Source organism: Typopeltis vanoorti, chromosome 6 (genome assembly GCF_054136105.1).
Source record: "Typopeltis vanoorti isolate ZY-2024b chromosome 6, IOZ_Tvanoo_1.0, whole genome shotgun sequence".
Classification (NCBI taxonomy): Eukaryota; Metazoa; Arthropoda; class Arachnida; order Uropygi; family Thelyphonidae; genus Typopeltis; species Typopeltis vanoorti.
Window position 1 is genome coordinate 9,587,663 of NC_143554.1, and position 21,969 is coordinate 9,609,631.

Here is a 21,969-nt window from a genome sequence, read left to right on the forward strand (position 1 = left end):
CCTAAGATACTTAGGATGAAATATTTACAATTAAATAATTTTCACTGTGGTTTATACGTGTGTTTCTTCTAATTATGAACGCACCACAGGTTTTGTTATTTAAAAAAAAATGTGTTCCCTAAAGACTACAAACTTTAGTAGTCAAAAGCACATCAGTAGATTCCTGCTTTCTGCTTAATCTCTTATCCACCCACATCACGCTGATCTGCTGTAGGATTTTCAATGTCTAATGTGCTGGGTTGATATTTAAAAAGGTTTTTACTCAAATATTAAATTTTGTATTTTTAATTCAACTATTTCATTTCATGTTCTTTTAACTACTACTTATAGAGTAGTTATGAATAGAGTGATAAGATAAACACAAATGAACATCTTGAAACCACTTAAATTGTATTTAATTTTAAACACCAAACTGTGGTGGCATTACCAGTAATCTTCATTGTAATCATATTTAATAATGCATGAAATTAAGATTATAATATTAATAATATATTGAATATTACTGTACTAATTTATGGGAATGCAGAAAACACAGAAGTAAAGAGGGATAAACTATCATTTCTGCATCTTATAATTCTACCATGAAAAGTTGGAAACCTGTAGCAGATTAGTGTCATGAGTAAACCAAGGATTAGTTAATCTGGGAACTCTACTTTTCATCATGCAGTGATCTTATAGACATTCATGTCAATATGTTTGAACCCACAGATTCGTTTCCAAGTGGAGACTCTCCATTTCATGCAAAATAATGAACCTCTGACAAGTTTCTATTTGTGATTTCAAATTAATTTTGAGTTTATTAATTAAAAGCTTATATACCAGCAGCGCTGTATGAAACCGAAATTGGAAAACAAAACAAACAGATGAGCAAAGATATCAGCTGAAATGAAATTTGTGATAAACAGCAAAATATTTCCTTTTTTTTATTTCTTAAATGAAGAAATAATGAAGTAAACCTAGAACTAGAGAACATTAAGAAATATCAACACAATTGGATGGAGAATGTTAAGATAATTGAAATAGAAAGATTGTCCAGAGAAGTATATCAATATAAATCATCTGGAAAATGACCATATCATAATAGGTTTAATTCCTCATAATGTTTGAAATTTATCATATAAAAAGAGGGGGGAAAATTAAGGTTGCCAGCTTAGTTGGTCAAGCAGATAGCATCTTAGTTGGTAACCTACAAGCTGTGGGTTCAAATCCATCTGTGGCAGGTGTATTTGTGAAAGTTGAGATGATATATGTTACAGGTTTACAGCCTTTTGTTGGATGGGAATGTCATTAAAATAAGTTAAGAGAAAGTTCATAATTAAACATTTTATCCATCATAGTGTATTTCAAAGACAGGAAATAAAAATTTTGTTTTGGTTTATTTAGCACAAGACAAGTTAACAGTCAACCCCTGTGTCTCAAAAGAAACATGTGGAGAATGTATAACAACTCCTAATTGTGCATGGTGTTCTCAGCATGTAAGTGTAATATAGTTTCCTCTTTTGTGTGTGTGAGTAGTAGAATTTTAGTAAATGCTTTAATGAAAATGGTAATTTTAAATCTATCTTCTAGTTTTAAAATAATAATTAAAATAAATTTGCATCAAAACCCATGGTTTTGAACTTTCTTGTGAAATGAGCCAACTGAAAAGCAAATTGTCATCAGCTGTTATTCTGTTTTGTAATTTTGAAGTTTAAATTGTGAAAAGGTTCATTTTTATCATTATTGGTATATAGTTTTTATTGCTAATTATAATGTTACTGTATATTACCAGGAGCAGTAGAAACAGCAAAATGATTTCTTTTTTATTATAATATTTATATTTAATGGTTTGTTCCAGTAGCTAACTTTTTGTTGTTCGCCCTGGTTCCTTGACAAAAACAACAGGGGCCTTGTTTAACCAGATGATGCCCCAGCTGACATGATATTCCATCATGTTGTACCAACATTTGAGTTATGGTTTAAGCCAATAAGAATAAAATTTGGTCTGTTAAATCCCAAATTGCCAGTCCATCCTTGTTCATTCAGTTTCTAGATAGATACCCAACAGGATGCACCATGAGAGGTGAGGATTGGACATCAGGCCAGAAGCCCTGGTTGGGTTTCTGCATTCTCCAAAAGGCTATGCAGAGGTCTCCTCCTAGTTATCCAGCCTTGATCCTTAAGCATCCTTAATATCACTGGTTAAAAACACCAATGATACTCCTCCAAAAAATGGAGAATTTCATCTATCATAAGATTCTGTGCATCCCCTGGGGGTATATGTCAGGAATTTAATGATGATCATGATATTTTAATGGTATGTTAGCATAAGAAAACATAATATAAATATACAAATAAAAGATAAATAGAATGAGGTTAACAAAATACAAGCACTCCCTGCGTTATGAATGAAATACGTTCCTGAGAATGTCTTGAAGTCTGATTTGTATGTAACTCGGATCCCTGATGAACAGCGCATATGCACTAATAATAACAATGTTATAACGGCTCATAACAAATGCATATAAAAAGTTTAGATAGGAGAAATTTCAAAAAAAAAAAAAACGATATTAAAGGTTTCAGCAATGTCTTGCTTACTGGAAGGGGCATTTCCTAAGCGAGAAGGTAGGTTAACATTAATTGGAAGATGGAGATGGTGCTGGAGAATCAGGATTTGAGTTGGTTTCTTGAAAAAGGTATCTAATGTTGTTTGCATAGCCTTTTTCATTTTTTTTTCATCATAAATGACCTTGTAGCAGCTGATGTTCTTACTAACTGCACAGTAAACCTTTGTAAACTGCTGAATGTTAGGATCTTACTCAGGGCCATCTTAACAAATTTGAGCGTCCTTGGCTAAAAAAATTTGGTGCCTTAATCACATTGGATTGAGCAATAATTAAATAATAAATATGATTAATTAAATTTTTTTGTAATGAAAGTTATTTATTTTAAAATATATATCGACATTGCACATCTTTTTTAATAGTTAATAATAATTAATAATTATTATTTTAATTATTATAATTATTATATTTTTAATAATTAATCTTTTTTAATAGAAAAAAGATTAAAAAATTGTAATTATTATTTTTATTTATTTATTTTTTTTGCGGCATTTACTTTCTGCAAATCTATTTATAATTTCACTATTCTCTATCCTCAGTTCTTAAGTGCCCTTGAATCAGTGGTTCCCCATTTAGCCCAATGGATAAGGAGGCCCTGATTTTACTCCTCAAACTTAGCAAATCCCACTTCAATGAGACGAAAGACTCAGCTAATTCTTTTGTCTTAAAACTTTCTTGGCTCTGGATCTTTTGATTCTTCATGTTCTTGTCTTTCTATCACTGCTTTTATATCTCCATAAGATCTTCATGTCTTCATTGGTTAATTCTTGTGAATAGGACTCTAGTAAGTTAGTGACATCATTTTTATTGGTGTCCAATTGCAGTGCATTGCCACTATCCACCACAGCTTTTCTGGCTTCAGCGATGTCTTCTTCTATGAAGCTGCGAAAATCATCACAGAATTGAGGGCATTTGTTCCACACCCTTCTAATTGTTGATTGCTTCACTTCCTTCTAAGAATCAACAATGTTTTTGATGGCATCATGGATGTTATAATTCTTTCCGAACTCTCTCAAGGTCATCACATCATCTTCAGTAACCCTGACTGCTTGTGGGAATGTATGCCGTAAGTAATAAGCCTTAAATGCAGAAATGATTCCCTGGTCATTGGCTGTAGTAACAATGTAGTGTTGGGTAGTAAAAACACGACCTTTACATTAAGGTGAAGGTCGTCTAAAGATGTTGGTTGTCCAGCACAAGCAGAATTTTAAAGGGAATTTTCTTTTACAAAACAATAACGTTGCACAGCAGAAATAAAACACTTCACGATCCAATCTTCAAACATGGTAAGTGTGATCCAGGCCCTTAAATTTGACTTTCAAATAATGGGAAGAGCTGCTTTAATAATTTGCCGAAATGCAGATTTGTTTACATGTGTGAAAGAAACTAGTTCTCGCATTATTAATTTAATTATTAATTATCCTTATGGGGAGCCTTGGAAGCCCATTCATAAGTACAGAATGCCATAAGTTGGGTCATCTGTAACTTGGGGACCGCCTGTATTCTGGACACTGTTGAAAGAAACTTAAAGGAATCTGATGATAAAGATACTCTGCCTCAGTAGAGTGCATACTTGATCTAAGACCAATAAGCTCTGGATTTAAATCCCACTATAGCATGGATGTTTGTGGAAGTCTTTAGATGGTAGATAATTTTTGTTACCTAGTATGAGCCCACTACCTTTTTTTGTTTATTGGTGGCCTGAAGTGGTTTGAGAAAGTTTCATGTTCATTCTTTAAAACACAGTAACCAGGAATTCCTCCTATTTGATAAAATCAAGAACGGGCATGTAGGACATCATCAAATATATTATGCATTCAAAACGGAGGTGGACTGGACAGATCCACAAGATATAACACATTATAATGGTCTAAATTATTAAGATTTGGAGAAGGGTAACCAAGAGAGAGATGACAATATGAAATTGTTAAGATTACCGAAATACAATGAATATCTGCTTGAGACCGTCATGTTTTTGAAGAAAAAGGTGGCTCAGTAGGAGGAAAACTGACTTCAGAACCATAACTAGAAACAGACTAACTCAGTGCCGAAAATAAAAATTTTCATGCACGTCACTGATGTTCTATAGGTTTTGTAACTCCCATGTATGGATTGATAAAATCAGTCACATGTAAGCAATGTAGTGAACTGATATTACCATGGCCTGAAACTGATAGATTCTCTTTATTTATCTTTTTACTTCATTCACATAGATTAATTTGTACCTATTCACACACACACATAATTGTTCCCCTCTCTTTTTTTTTTATATAAGTATTATTATTACGTGACACCTCCAAGGAGTCAGGTAATACGGATTTCTCTGTATGCAGAATGAAAAACAACATTTTACAGGAGAAGAAAACCTTGTTACCTCTGTGTGAGATTGGCTAACTTGAGAAAGTTTCATCTTCATTTTTTAAAACACAGTAACCAGGATATCCTCCCATTTGATAAAATTATGAACAGTGTGTAGGACATCATCAATTACATTATGCATTCAAAATGGAAATAGACTGGATAAAAGTTTAAAACTTCTTTTGAAAAGTTTTGGACTCGGATCTTTTCTCAAAGGGCACAGTGGTCTGCTGTTCTTCTAGTTGTGCTACAGAGACACTTACACTCATAAAAGAAAGGAGCCTTAAAATCTTAATTTGTCATCGGGAACTATTGAAAGAAAGGGCAGTATATTGTTTTATAGATTAAACAAGGCTTTTTATTATTATTATTTATTTGTTTTTACCAGTTATGAACTAATACATCATTTAAGCTAAGTATCAAAGTAGTGTTTGCCTTTGACTGGTTTCAAAAGTAACAAAACTTATTGAGATATCTAATGTTTATTGCATATCGGCGCGAGTTACTTTGATATTGAATTAGTAAAATAAGGTGGTGAATTCTGTACTCAGGACATTTTGTTGTACTTATCTTTTATTATTGCTTTTGATTAAAGTTTGCTTGAGTGTTGAGAAATGTTGGTTCCCATCAGAGACTAGTTAGTAATCTTCTGAGAATCCATGGTATTGTGAAGAGTTTCTGCTTAGTCTCTGGCAAGACCAGTGGTTTAAAAGATCGTCAGGAAATGAACACATCCAAATACATGCATTACCGTGCGCTCAAAATTCAAAGGCAAATATATAATGGATATTTATTATCCTTTATTTTAATAAAGCATAATAATAGTGACATTTAACAGCATTTATAACAACGTCATAACAATGATTGAGCCAGTGAATTTTTTTATTACATACTTTTTCAGGATTTTACTCAGGAAGGTAACAGACGTTGTGACTATATTGGTAACTTAATAAGTAGATGTGAACAACCACAAATCATGTATCCTGGTCAGAGCATGGATAAGATAGCGGTAAGTCTTATGATTTATAAACATGATTTGATGAATTCAGTTTTGTGACTATGCTTCTTAAATGAAAGTAAATGAGAGTCTGGCAATTTGATGTCTGTAGGTATTTACTAGTAGTATAATTGAGCTTCAGCCACGGAGTCAGAGACTCATAAGGGAGTCCACATACTACATGCACCAGCTATCATACTTGCTCTTGTATTCATACACACTGCTTGCACATGCAACATCCTATGACAATCTATTCCAATTACACGTCACTCTAAGAGAAAAATCTAGATCTCACCAACCTTCTTAGTGACATTCATTCTCATCTTCCAAGGATGTCCTTTTTCTACCCTCCATAAAATAAATTCCATTAACTGAAATCATGTATGACCCTTTTGGAAGTTTGTCAGTCTCAATCATATCACCCCTCTTTCTCCTGTTTTGCTAGTGTCTGCAGTCTACAGATTGTTAGTCTGTCTTCATAATCAGTATTCCACAATCCTCATATCATTTTTAATACACTTTGCACTCTCTCTCTCTCTCTACTGTCAGAATCACTTTATCAGAGCACTCTCTCTCAATCAGAATCATAACAGAAACCAAGAGACCGCACCTGCACACAATAGTCCACGTGAGGTCTTATCAAGGCCTTGTAAAGAGGCAAAATGACATACTTATCTTTAAATGTCAAAGTTTGTTTCAGCATTGTATTTGTAATCAATTTGTGTTTGCAATCTTTGATACATGGCCACTGAACTTCAACTTCCTATCTATTAACATTCCAAGATCCCTAGTCTGGTCAGTTTCATCTAGCATAATTCCACCTATATAATAAGACATTGGATATCTAATCACATCAAAGTGAAGGATTTTACATTTACTGATATCCATTTTCCCATGCCCACAATTCCAGCCAATTCAAATCATTCTGCAAGTACTGCATATCAGATGCATTCCTGATTACCTTACCAGTTGTAGTTGCCTGTAAAATCTTTTCCAATGTCATTAAGAATTATTAACACTTTAGCACAAGAATATTTTAATATTTGCCAAATATTTTCAGTCTGAAATTAACAGAATATCATCAGTGGCTCGATAGGAACAGTTTTTACAAGGTGGAATACAAAAAAATTGATCATTCAAAAGTAAAACGAGCCACGTGATGTTACATTGCAAAGCACTAAAGAGAGATGAATTTCATCAGTGATGAATTAATTATAGGTATTAATTCACAATTTCAAATAATAATCTTAATTTATAAATTCAATTAAAGTTAACATTAGACTAATGTAGGAATTAGGTCTCAATTAAAAAAAAAAAAAAAACTTAGTGTGTTATCCGGATTAAACTTTCCATATTTTTGACAATGATAGGCAATCATTTAGATTTAAGTTAGGGTGTTGAAGTAAGGCCTCAGCACTCTCTTTGAATAGGCATTCGAATTTATAGTGACATCTGTGTAGAAGGCTAGTCATAGACTAGAGAATGTTATGGCTTGTCTCTATCCCATGTTGTGCCAATCCAGACTTATTGGATTTGTTGTGAAGAATGTGCATTTGATGTTCTTGTATTCTTTTTTCTATACAGCGTCCAGTTTGTCCAAAGTACGACAGATTGCAGTCACAGAACTTGATATACACTAGGCAGCGATGTAGTCGAGTGTTTCTTTAGTAGAGGGAAAATAGGTGGATATTACTGTTAAATCATATTTCTTCAGAATTCCGGAAATATATGGAATTTGAATTTGACGTATTGTTCTGGATTGGATTGTAGGAATCGAACAGAGGTTGTGTAGTCTTTTTGGGGAAGCCATTTAATTTCATGTAATGTTTGATTGAAAGTTCTTTCTGTAATTCGTAAGGAGTTGAGCAATTAGTTCTAGCTCATTGAATTAAACATTTTATTATTCCTGTTTTTTGATAAGGATGATGGGCAGACTGTTTGAGAATGTAATGTCCAGTAAAAGTGGGTTTTCTGTAAACTCTTTTTGTCAGAATACCTGAAGGTGAGGGGATGAGAAGGATATCTAAAAAGGATAACTTGTTTTCTTTTTCAATCTACATGGTAAACTTGATACGAGGGTGTAAAGTGTACAGCCACCTTGTTATCACTAAAGCAGATAAGGGAAAAACGATGGTAATTATGGATTCTTCAAATTACAGGAGAAAAATTTTTCTTTTACTTAGAGATCACTCAACATACTAAGAACTTGATCACGAACCCATTAACAGGCAACTGAAGAAATTAAATTCCCTTCTAGATGAGGTTATAAGTTTAGATGCAGACACTATAGAAAGGTTAAAAACGCATTTTGCAAGACTTCCTAGGTTTTATGGTGTACCAAAAATTCACAAGACAGGCATTCCTCTCCATCCTATAGTTGACTGTATTGATTCGTCTACTTACCGCATAGCCAAATATTTAGCGAAATTATTGAAATCACGTATAGGCAAATTACGCTTTTTTTTAAAAAAAAATCTTCCAATTTCTTAAACAAATTAAAAAAAATATCTCATTACAGCTCACTGATCTTATGGCAAGCTTTGATGTAGAATCTCTATTTACCAATGTACCTCTCAAAGAGACATCACATTTACATTCTGACATCTTCCCACAAGATATCGTAAAATTATTCGATTTCGTGATGCACTTTGGATATTTCTTATGTCAAAACAAATTCTACAACCAAGTGGAAAGAACTTCCATGGGGAGTCCACTTTCACCTGCTCTAGCCAACTTTTATTTGAAACATTTAGAAGACATCCTTTTTTCATCTATATACTCTCAACCTTCCTTTTGGGTTAGATATATAGACTACATTTTTTCAGTGTGGCCTCACAACAGAGATTCTTTACCTTCCTTTTTAGCCAAAATAGATTCTTTACACCCTCATATCAAGTTTACCATGGAGGGTGAAAAAGACAACAAGTTATCCTTTTTAGATATCCTTCTCGTTCCCTCAACTTCAGGTATTCTGACAACAGCAGTTTACATAAAACCCACTTTTACTGGACATTACATTCTCAAACAGTCTGCCCTGTTATCTAAAAAACAGGAATAATAAAATGTTTAATTCGACGAGCTAGAACTAATTGCTCAACTCCCTACATATTACAGAAAGAACTTTCAACTATCAAACATTACATGAAATTAAATGACTTCTCTGAAAAGACTACACAACATCTGTTCGATTCCTACAATCCAGTTCAGAAAAACAAAGAAGCAATATGTCGAGTTCCAATTCCATATATTTCTGGAATTTTAGAACCGATTTCAAGAATTCTGAAGAAATATGATTTAACAGCCACTTTTATCCCTATTAACAAAATATCCCTCTCCAAAAGAAAAATGCTCAACTATGTCTTTGCCTGGTATATATCAAGTTCCAGCAATGACCAAGTGACTGCAATCTGCAACCGGACGCTCTATAGAAAAAAGAATACAAGAACATCAAACGCACATTCTTCACAACAAATCCGATAAGTCTGTATTGGCACAACGCAGGATAGAGACAAGCCACAACATTCTCTGGTCCAGGACTCACCTTCTACACAGATTTAGGAATTTCACTATAAATTCCAATGCCTATTCAAAGGGAATGCTGAAGCCTTACTTCAACATCCTAACTTGAACCTAAACGATTGCCTATCCTTGTTAAAAATATGGGAAAGTTTAATCCGGATGACAACTGTTTTTTTGTTTTTTCTTCTTTCAATTGAGACCTTCTAATTCTTACATTAGTCTGTTTTCTTTAATTGAATTTATAAATTAAGATTGTTGTATGAAATTGTGAATTGATACCTATAATTTATTCATCACTCTGATGAAATTTACCCCTCCTTAGTGCTTTGCAATGTAACATCACGTGTCTCGTTCTATTTTTGACTGATCAATTGTTTGTATTCTACCTTGAAAAAACTGTTCCTACCAAACCATTGATGATAGTCTGTTAATTTCAGACTGAAATGTTTTGCAAATATTAAAATATTCTTGTGCTAACATGTTGATAATTCTTAATTTCATGTTACAGGTGTCTCTCAAGAATAGAATTCTTTTCCAATGTCATGAATGTACAGATTGAATGAGAGTGGACCAAGGACTGATCCTTGTGCTACACCACTGGTTTCTTTAAATCTTGCAGACTTACACTCCCCATATGACTTTTTGATATTTGTTAGTCAGCCATTCTCTTATCCACACTAATATTTTATAATCCAAATCCATATTCTCCAATTTATGCAACAGTCTTCCACGCTGTATTCTGTTAAAAGCCTTAGCAAAATCCAAAAGTATCATGGTGTATCCATTTCCCTTGTCTAGTTCAATGGTAACATTGTTATAGAATGCAAGCAAGTTACTAAAACATGATCTTCCCTTAGTAAACCCATGCTGTTCATTGCAAAGTAGAGATTCTATGTCAACCCATTTCTGAATGAAAGTCCTAACCAATTTTTCCCAAATCTTCACCACCACTCCTGAGATACTAATTCATCAATAGTTGGATACATCGATCTTTGCACCACCCTTGTTCAATGGAATTACCATACATTCTTCCTACTTCTGTGGAATTTTCCCTGTTCTGAGACTCAGATTATATAGCCTACTTAAAGGAATAGCTAGTTCAGCTGAACACTCTTTTGGTACCCCTCTTTATATCTCATCAGTCCTTATTACTGAATTCTTATTCAGTTTTTGCAGCAGCCCTAATATAGCCTCCTCTTCATACACCTAAGTTTCCTCATCCAGTGAAGAGGTAACAGGGAACTCAGTGTTGCATACACCAAGTTGATATCTTTGAGCAATATGAGCACTCATTAGTTAAACAACCTTTTTTGCATCTATCACCCTCACACCATTTCCATTCATTAGAATTAATCTTTCTTTCACTTTCAGCATATCACTAGAGTTCTTTAGCTTTCATTGCCAGTTTTTTTTTTTTTTTTTAATTTTTATTTATTTATTTTTTTTATTTCATACTCGCACTTTGCTTTCCATACAACAGTTGACTTTTTCTGACCTGCTGCTTATAATTTTCGTAATGGACGTCATCCATGTGCACACAGTATTCCTTCCATATCATCCTTTTCTTAAGATTCCTGCATGATAAGATTACACATCCATTTGACTCCTACCCTGATTACACATCCATTTGACTCCTACCCCATCATTTAAGTATTTTTTAAATGTTTGCCATGCACTGTCGATATTCTTCCCATCCAGCAACTGATATCATTGCACCGAACTCAGTATACTTCTCAGTTGGTCATAATTTTCTGCTTTGCAGTTCAGCATGTAAATTTTCTGAATGGAACATTCATAAACTTAGCTAATTCTCAAGTGAGTACCTGATGATGATCACTGTCACCAACTGGAGGCTGACTAGCTACGTCTTTAACTGAAACACCCTCTGATACTATAATCATATCTCACACTGTGTAACTTCAAGTTCTTTCTATCACATATTGCGTGAGAAAGTTGTTTCACAACAGTTTAATAAATTCAATTTCATTCTTCTCATGAGATTTTACTTCTACCCAGTCAATGTTTGGATAATTAAAGTACACAATTATGATTACTCTTTTTGCACCCATCGTCTTTATTTGGCGATGCATTTCTTCATCAATAGCAAACAGTCCACCAGGTCTGTAACAATACCCCACTGTGTATTTGATGTTGTAAGTTTCCACCTCACACCAAATGCCTACAAAGTCACTGTCACAAAAAAACCGTTAGTTGTATTACAGTCATAGGTTCTCAACACTAACTGGATTAGAGTCATCTGATATCATTAACAGCATGCTCTCTACTCTCCTATCCTGTGCTTCCTAATAATACTGTATCCTTTACACTCGATACCAGTCTTACTAATGGCAACAAACAACTTACAAGACAACAAACTCTACTCCTTTGTTTCTGATACTCCTTGCATTCTTATACAGACATAATAAGATACCTGCATGCGTTTTCGTATACTCTTGTCTGTAGTCTGTGTGATACAGTTGGACAACTTGCAGATCTCTCTAGTGCCTTATACATATATGCAGAGATCTTTGCACGTGTTTCATGGGTCCTAACCTGAGAAACACAGTTGAAATCGCTTTCTCCTTGTAATCATTTCCATGGTAATGCCCATTCCTGTCATTAACGCAGTTATATAACATCGTTGCTTTTACACACACATTTTCACCATTCCTCCCATTATCATTATGATTTAGTTACCCTGACTTAATTACCCTAACTCACTCCACACATCCAAAAACTTGCATCATCCTTTCCTTCTATGCATCACATTGTTTGCAATCATATCTCTTAATTCATTTTTATCATATGCCCATTCCAGAGTAATGTCCTTATGATTTTTGCTTTCTCATTCTTCACTTTTGCTTCTTCCAACAAAATCTGTTACCTCTTTCATATCCTCTCTCTCATACTTACCTTATTGCTGGTTAAATCTTTAATTATCTCTTTATCTTATGCTCATAAAAATCTTATGATCTCTGTTTTTCAATTTCATGTGCTATGCTTTTTTACTCCAGGTAAACTTGAAGTTATAACCTGCTTATCAACAGCATGTTTTATGATAGTCACCATAACGAAGAATATCCTTTTTTTTAGAATTAACGTTGCTTACCTGATTTTTGTTACTTTCTATCTTACATGATCCCATGCTTTGTTTCTTATTCTGCTGCTTAATTTTCTTTTTCTTCCTATGTTAATTCAAATGCTGCTCAACTTTTTGAACTTCCTGCTTCATGTCTCTAATAATCAACTTCATTATTTTGGAGGTTAATCCATTTTCAATAACCTCCTCAGTATCTTCAGTATTCTCGTTAGTGGGGCAAGCCTTCCTATTCTTGCCTCGCTGCTGTTTTTAACGTTATTTGTCTTGTGTATGTTTTTGCCACCATTTTAAATGATATTTAATATTGCAATATTTTAACAAAAATATGTTATAAAACACAAAAATGCACACTAATATAATATAAAACACTAACTTTCTGAGGATAAAACAGATAAAAATCGCCAATTTTACAAGAGCGCTAAATTCACTGACCAGTCACAATGTAGCCTCAAACTCAATTCCCATAAGAAAACTCTGATTTTCCTGTTTTTTAATTGAATGAAATGATTAACTTAATTTTACTCTGATAATTTTCCGGAGTGTTTAGTTAGGTAATAAATCAAGTAGAAATAACTATTGTTGAGAAATAACTGTCTCTTTTTACCATAGAAGTTGTTTTCATTTATTTCCTCATTCCATTATAAAATTTATCTGAGGAAACCTGACAATTCCTCAAGAAAACAATTCCTTTTCCTATAGCTTCTGTAAGAAGCTATAGGAAAAGGAATTGTGTTGAAAGAACTTAAATTGCAGCTTGAAAATTAGACAATTAATACTGAGAAAAATGGAATTGCTAAACTATAGCTCTGCAGGCTTTGGGCTTGTGAGCTGCAGTGTGGCAAACAATTCAAAACTCAGATTGAGTTAAGAGAAGGAAACAGCTTCTGAACTCATTTTAGCTAACGATGAGTAACCTGCTTTCATGAGGAGGTGGAAAGATCTTTTTTCCAGCATATGTTCACAGGTTATCCACAGATGCTCAGCGATGTGCCACACAAGGCCTTGCCATGTAGTCCTGAAGATCAGTCACTCCACACACACCATCCATCCATCTCATTGATAGTCTACCCCTTCCTTTTTTTCCAGGAACTTTACCTTTTACTGTTTCTGAGAGGTCATCCTTTCAATGTATCGAAAATGTTTTAACTTTCTTTTGTCATTGTCCTTAAGGAGTCTTAAAGTTCTACTGATCTTTTCTAGCACCCATTCATTTGTATACCTTTCAGTATATGATATCCTCAACAGCCTTCTGTAACACCACATCTCAAAAGCAGCTATCTTTTCAAATCAGATTTCTTTAGGTTCCAAGTCTCACATCCATAAGTCTCTGTTGGAAAAACAGCTGCATCCCAAATAATCAACTTTGTTCCCATGGAAATAAATCCATCCTTCCAGATTTTAGACATGTCTCTGACTGCTGTTTTAGCCATTCCTAATCTTCTTCTGAACAGCAATTCTTCACATTAATGCTGGATCCCAGGTACTCAAAGTTGCTGACTTCCTCAGTTCTTTCTCGATTAAGGTACACTTGTTTCTCAAGAGCTTTCCTGTTTGTATTTTCTTTGAGAACTATAATCTTTGTGATTATTAAATACTTTATGAATTGACAGCGTATACTAGAAATATAAATTTAAATCAAACTTTAATATATACTTTCCAATATTTTGGCAATGTCACGTTGCCATCTTCACAGAAACTTAAGATATAGACACGTGCATGCAAGTACTACACAACAGCAAATGAGAAATGAAGCGAGGAAGCTACAGTTTTCCTAAAGTCCTGATGGTGCCCTCCCCCTGGCAGGCTATATTAGGTGGTCTTGGCCTTTGGGCTGAAGTTCTTCTGATATATGTTTCCCAAATTTGGGGCAGTCTCATGCATCCAAATTTGTTGAGGTTTGGCATGTTCCTGAGGGCTGAGGCTGATTCCATGAATAGCCTTTCATATTTGAACTTGCTGCAGTGTATTACTGTGGCTTTCTTCCACTTTTTCTGTGGAGAGTATTCAGAGCATTGTCTGCAAGCCTAGAGTGGCTGTACTGGTGAAATCGGATGTAGTTCTTGTGTTCTGAGATTCTGATAATTGTCCTACTTTGGCAAAACAGGCAGGGCAAATATCAGAATTTCAAATATCAGCTGCAAGGGACCTGGTATACACTAGGTAGGTCTAATGGTTGGTCTTAAGTGGAGCAGATAAGGAATGCCAATTTTCTATGTTGTCTGTAACAAGAGGTGAAGTCATGTTTTTTTAGGATTTTGTTGATTTTTTCCGAGGTCCTCGGATGTAGAGAATGGTGATGGATTTAGAGTAATCTTTTTTGTGAAGGGGTCAGGGTGGGGTATCATCTTTGTCATGCTACGATTAAGTTGAAGTCCCCTATTATTATTGATCTTGTTAACTTTATCAAGAATTTGTCCTAGTTCTTCCTTGTCAGCATACATACCTCAGATTACTGTTCAGTCTACAACCTATCCTAATCCCTGTTTTGAGCTTATCCAATGCTTTGCACATGCTGAACAAGTGAGGAGAAAGTAAACATCCTTGCCTAACGTTCTTTCCAATCTGAAGCCAATCAGTTAATCCACCACATGTTCTTACCATGGCGTCTTGCTCCCTGTACAAGTTGGCTATCAACCCTGATAGTGTGTTGAGGGAAAACCTATTCTTTTCATTACTTCCCACAGTTGCACATGCTGAACACAGTCAAAAGCTTTAGAGTAGTCTAAGAAACACATTACCAGAGGTAGTCTAAATTCTTTATATTTTTCTGTGATCTGTCTAAGGCAGAGGACCTGATCTCTGGTGCCCTTTCCTTTCCTAAAAACTGCTTGTTCCTCGGGTATCTCTGCCTCAACTTTGGCCTCAATACTATTTAGTATGATCTTCAATAAAATTTTGCTTGCTTATGATATTAAACTAATAGTTCCATAGTTCTCGCATGCCTTCAAAACTCCTTTCTTATGTAATGGTATGAAAACCGACTACTTTAAGTCTCTAGGCCATGATCCTGTCTCCCATATCCTCCAATATCTTTTTTTCACAGGAACTTTTTTTTTTCCCCCTGTAAAACAGGCAAACAGACCATATGCATCCAAGTGATGGCCAGTTTACATCATTATGAAGATAGGGTTAACTGTCCTATGAGAGTATTAAGTAAGTTTTCAAAGAAGCCAAGTTATGTGGCCATGACAGGCCATCAAGACTCGCATGCAAAGAAAAATTAGAATGAAATGGGAAAATTATCGTATTCTAGAATTTGCTTGAAAAGGGTTCTACACAACTTATATCGGTCTTTAACAAGGCTGATGTATGTAGTGTAGAACCCTTTCCTCTACTATCATTATGAAATACAGCAGCTGTCATAACTACTTTCATGTTATATTAGTCTAACACAGGAGAGGTCCCTAGACCTATAACAAGGCAGTGCTGTCTGTGTGTGTGTGAAAGTAGTTAGAAAGAAGAAAGAAATTTGAAGATGCATTTCTTGAAGACTAAGGATTATATTAATTGAGAAAAATGGTATGAGGAAAAGTGTTCTAAAGAGAGGAAATTAAGGCAGAGAATGAGAAGTTAGTTTTGATGAGTTTGGAGTTGAACTGTATGAGTGTTCACCAGCAGCTACTTGTGCTCATATGTGATTAGACGAAAGTAGAGGGATGGTAGTGGGCAATTCAGTGGAGCAGTGTCACTGGAAATGCTTATAGAATAGACAGTGCCGCAACAGAGCATCTATGACAAGCACATCAAAATTCATAATGGCAATACTTTCTTTGAGGCTTACTTGGTGATCAGAATACATTTTGGAAAATTATGGAGACAACTACTGTGTTTGAGTAAAACTTTAGTTTAATATAAACCAAAATCCACACTCAACATTTCGACCTTTATATCAAGGTCATCTTCTGGAGCATATATACTATATACAGAGAAACAAGCTGCACTACAATCTACTTGGTTTGCTAAAGTTATTGACCAACCATTACAACAATTATTGGCCTGACCTCTGATGGGGAAAGAAAAAAAAAAAAAATCTTACTACATCAATGCTAGAGTCCTATTATTATCTGTTGGTTGTAACATCACATTGGGCTGAGGAGCACCAAGTCTGTCTATATATATATATATATATATATATATATATACATATATTAACAACATGATTATATATATATATATAAATTCCAACCAGTTAGTATGGAATGATTTTCAATACTATCTGAAGGTTGCCTAGAGTCCTGAAGTATGCTAGATACTAAATATTAACTAGGCTGAATATGTGCCATCCAGATTCTTGGAATTTTCATGCCACCATTATTGTTGATATTTGGGTGGTTTATCAGAATTTCGCAGGCTTCCATAAATTTTCTTTCATACCAGGTTTTTGTAGTGTAAAGAGTGGGTACTTTTCTAGTCAATTTGGTGTAAGGTGTTGAGAGCGTGATCTTGGAAGTTTATTTTTCACTTGGTTAGACTATAATAAATTTAGTTTAATCCTTTATCCAAGTGTAAGCAAACAAAGTTTGCACCTGTAAATATCCTCAGGACTGGGGTAAGGTAGTGCAACTCCGAGCAAAGGTGGACCAAGCTCTCATTACTCCTTGTCTCAGTATCTCCCATAATGCAAAACACGTCTCCTTGCTGACATGCATACTGATATGCATTACGGGAAGGGCCACTACCCAGACCGGTTTCAACCTTTCAGGTCTCTTCAGTGGGAGGCAGACTCAAACATGAAGATACTAAGGCAGAAGCAATAGGAGAGGTCATATTTACCTATAGGAGTTGCCAACAGGTGTATGTACCACCTTATTATTGAATTACTCTGGATTTAGAGAAAGACGTTGGAAGTTTATTTTGCACTTGGTTAGGCTATAATGAATTTAGTTTAATCCTTAATCCAAGTGTAAGCAAACAAAGTTTGCACCCTAAAATATCTTCAGGACTGGGGTAAGGTAGTGCAACTCTGAGCAAAGGGGGACCAAGCTCTCATCACTCCTTGTCTCAGTATCTCTCAGGATATGTGCATAATGTCAAGCATCTTGCCAGGAGATGTGCATTATGAGAGATACAGAGACAAGGAGTGATGAGAGCTTGGTCTACCTTTACTCGGAGTTGCCTGGTGTTGCACTACCTTACCCCAGTCCTGAAGATATTTTAGGGTGCAAACTTTGTTCGCTTACACTTGGATAAAGGATTAAACTAAATTATTATAGTCTAACCAAGTGCAAAATAAACTTCCGACATCTTTCTCTAAATCCAGAATAATTCAATAATAAGGTGGTACACCTGTTGGCAACTCCTATAGGTAAATATGACCTCTCCTATTGCTTCTGCCTTAGTATATTCACGTTTTGGTCTGCCTCCCACTGACGAGATCTGAAAGGTTGAAACCGGTCTGGGTAGTGGCTCTTCTCGTAATGCATAGCAGCATGCATGCCCCAAGGAGACGTGCTTTGCATTATGGGAGATACTGAGACAAGGAGTGATGAGAGCTTGGTCCACCTTTGCTCGGAATTGCCTGTTGTTGCACTACCTTACCCCAGTCCTGAAGATATTTACAGGCGCAAACTTTGTTTGCTTACACTTGGATAAAGGATTAAACTAAATCTATTATAGAGCGTGATCTGAGAGGCCTGCTTCACCATGATTGTTATATTTAATGTGTATTATGTGTTCTTTCTTATGTATAGGGATTGTACGTCCAGTTTCACCAATGTATGGTAAGTTACAGGTGCAGTGGATGCAATAGACTCCAGGATGTGCTAATGGGAGGAGTGGATCCTTGGAGGAGTTGAATATGTTTTTAAGTTTTGTAGGTGGTTTAAAGGTGGCATTGAGATTATAATGGTGTAGGATTCTGTTGATTTTTTCTGATAACCCTTTAATGTATGAAATGGCTATGGTTTACTGTAATCTAGATTATTTTTTGATAATGTTTTATGAAGAACTTTATTAATAGTATTTTTGTTATAGTCATTATTTATAAATGTGTCGCTGATGATTTTTAGTTCTTGCTGGTTAGAGCAAATTGTTATAGCTCTTTTTTTAAAGGTGTTAATGGCTCCATATTTTTGTAATGGGCAGTGGTATGAATTAGCATGTACAGGGTGTTCGGGATAAATTTGACAGTTTCGTAAGGAAAAAGAAAATCTTCTTTGTATCTATTAAATTTAATGAATTGACAAAAAAACATTACAGGCAGAGTTAATTACAATACTATCAACAAGATTTACTCAAAATAACCACCATTAGCATCGATCACAGCTTCAATTCTGCTTCGGAACCTCGAACAAGCTGATGCTACAGTCTCCCTGGGAAGGGTCGCAAAAACTGTTTTAATTTTATCCATTAACTGGGCTTTTGTATTACTGGAAGTGCGATTGGTGTCTTTTTCAACTGCGCCCCATACAAAATAATCCATGGGGTTAAGGTCTGGGGAGTTTGGAGGCCAAACATTTGGACTGGTGAAGTCGTAGAAATTTTCAGACAACCATTTTTGACTTTTCCCAGAGGTGTGGCAAGGGGCCGAATCCTGCTGCCATACATACGGCCTACCATTGGCTACCCTTGTTATCCAGGGCTTGACTACAGTTAGCAACTCCACGAACAAAGCCCGAATTCCAATGCCAGGGTTCTTCAACACCTGTTCCTGCAGATTTGCGAGGAATTCTGCTGTACGAACGCAATCAGATCGTCTGCTAGGGATCTTTCTTCTTGCTACATCCTCGTAGTCACCATTGCAAGTCTCTAGTTCATGCCTGATTGTTTTTACTGTATTCAGGGAGCATTGGGCAGCAGTCGTAATATCCTTATTTTGATGGCGGGCACGAATCATCATGATACAAGTTATTCTCTTCCATGATTCAGGTGGGTTCCAGCTATCCATCCTTTCTGACATCTTGTATATGAATGAAGAAGGGTCCAAACTTTTAAATGAAGAGAAGTGTGTGTTAATACATGTAACTTACGGAAAAATATAATTAATTATAAATATGTCAAATTTATCCCGAACACCCTGTATGTATTGGCCAGTATATTGAAGAAAAACGTCAAGGTGGAGACCACAGTTGGATCATTGACTACAAACTAGTTAAATTAGTGCAAAAATCAGGTGACACCACTAGCAGCCACCATGGAGACCAATTTGCAGGCACTGCATAGGAAATGTGCAAGATCCTTGCAGTTCAAATATGTCTCACAGAACCTTGCACATCCACTTCACTAACATCCATAGCCTCAACTCCAACCTTAATAGTGTCCACTATCATCTTCAGTCTACCATCCCCCACCTACACACAGTTTAACTCCTTTCGATCCAAGGGTGGGGTCTGCACCCTATATCCGCTCTGACAATCTTGAGAGCACCTAATCTAGAATTGCCCAAGTTTGACCTTCTTTGGTTGAAAATATCCTTTCCCCACTCAGTCATTTATTTGCTGTCTCTATCACTCTCCTAATGCCACCAGCCACTCAGAGCTTGTTAATTTCCTCTCATTAAAAATTAATTTTCTCCTGTCCCACTCTCCTAACAGCAAAATCATCCACCTGGGAGATGTTAATATTCATAACACCAACTGGCTTTCCTCCTCCAGTTGTATAGATCTTGCAAGCAGAGATGCTGAAACATTTGCCATCACTAACAACCTTACACAAATTGTTCACATGCCAACCAGAATACCAGATAACCTGAACCACTCCTCAAATACCCACGATCTCTTCCTTACCAATGGCCCTTCCATATACACAGTGAATGTAATGAATCCCCTAGGTAATTCTGACTGCAATCTAGTGCTTATCTCCTACCCCATTCAACAATGCTTACATAGCCGCTCCCACACAAGAGTAGTTTGGCATTATAACAGTGCCAAGTCGGACAGCCTTCATGACTTCTATGCTTCATTCCCATGTTGGACTATTGTTTCCAGTCTTCCAATCCAAACACATGCATGAATGTATCACCAAAGTAATCCTCACTGGCATGGAAACATACATTCCCTACACGTCTCTTAACTGCCTTCCCCTAACTAAACCCTAGTTCTCCAAATGATGTGCGAAGGCTGTACAAATGAAAATCCACAACTGGTTCAAATCAAGAACTCTATCCTCCTTTAATGCTTATACCTGAGCCCAAAATAGATGCAAGAAAGTTATCAGTGCTTCCAAAACAGAATTTGAATGGGAAAAAAGCAGAAAACTTGCACCCAAATGGCAGCCGTGCCCCTTGCTAAAGCAGTTGTTTTTAACTTTTGCCCAGAACTATTTCCAACCCCCATCATACCCAGATGGCTCTATTATATCATCACCCACAGAAAAAGCTAATCTCCTGGCTTCATGCTTTGCCTCCAATTCATGCATAACTGACAATATTAAATGCCTCCCAATCATTCCAGCTGCCAAACATATAGTACAATGTCCCTGTATCCTTTTGCCAGAAAGAGACCAGAAACCTATTGTCTAAATTAGACACAAAAAAGTCTCCTGGCCCTGATGGCATTCCTTCAATTATTCTGAAGGTATACTGGAACTGACTTGTAGACTATGCTGACTGTACACTCTTACTCCACTGGTATCTATCCCAAAGCCTGGAAATTGACTTATATTCAACCCATTCCTAAGAAGGATGACAAATCACTGCCATCCAACGACCGTCCTATCTCACTCGCCTCAGAGAGAAAACAATCAATTCTCAACTCCTACGCTACCTTGAAAGCACCCAGCTATTAAGTGACCATCAGTACGGATTTCATCACTGCCAATCAACAGGAGATCTGCTCTCATATCGCCCATCTCTGGACAAATGCCATGGAGAAATTTGGCAAATTTCAAGTGGTTGCACTTGATATCTCTAAAGCTTTTGACTGGGTCCGGCACAAAGGCTTATTAAGTAAACTCCTATCTTTTAGGCTGTCTTAGGACTTCTACAGTTGGATTGCCAGCTTTTTGTCTGGATGCACAGTGTGTATGATGGTAGATGGTTCCTTATCCTCTCACCATCCAACTGATGATTTGGTTCCACAAGGTTCTGTTCACCAACCCTCTTCCTTCTGTATATCAGTGACCAACTTCAGTTGACCTCCAACCCAATACACATTTTTGCAGATGATAGCACTCTTCCTTTCATTTGACAAATCTTACTCTGCACAACTCAGTTCAACCTACAGAACATCAATCACCACTACCCTCAGTTCTGATCTCCAGGCCATCCTCCAATGGTGCTCAGATAACTTCTTCAATTTCAATGCTAGTTTTGTCTTATTTCTCACAAAAAAAGAATCATTTTCTCCACTATTATTTTTGATAACACTTAAATTTCCAGACAAGATGAGATTTCTCTTCTTGGAATTACCCTGACATAAAGCATATCTGGCATAAACATATCACAATCATTGCAT

The 21,969-nt window shown here is 35.8% G+C and overlaps 1 protein-coding gene across 2 annotated transcripts in view; it reads left to right on the forward strand.

Moving 5' to 3' along the window:
* Nucleotides 1–21,969, forward strand: part of mys (position-specific antigen beta subunit myospheroid) — a 390,003-nt gene that overhangs the window by 40,528 nt on the left and 327,506 nt on the right. For both annotated transcript variants that reach the window (XM_090394055.1, XM_090394056.1), the window contains exons 3-4: nucleotides 1,384–1,475; nucleotides 5,863–5,970. In XM_090394055.1, the coding sequence (XP_090250181.1) occupies nucleotides 1,384–1,475; nucleotides 5,863–5,970 (200 nt within the window). The remainder of the gene's footprint in view (nucleotides 1–1,383; nucleotides 1,476–5,862; nucleotides 5,971–21,969) is intronic.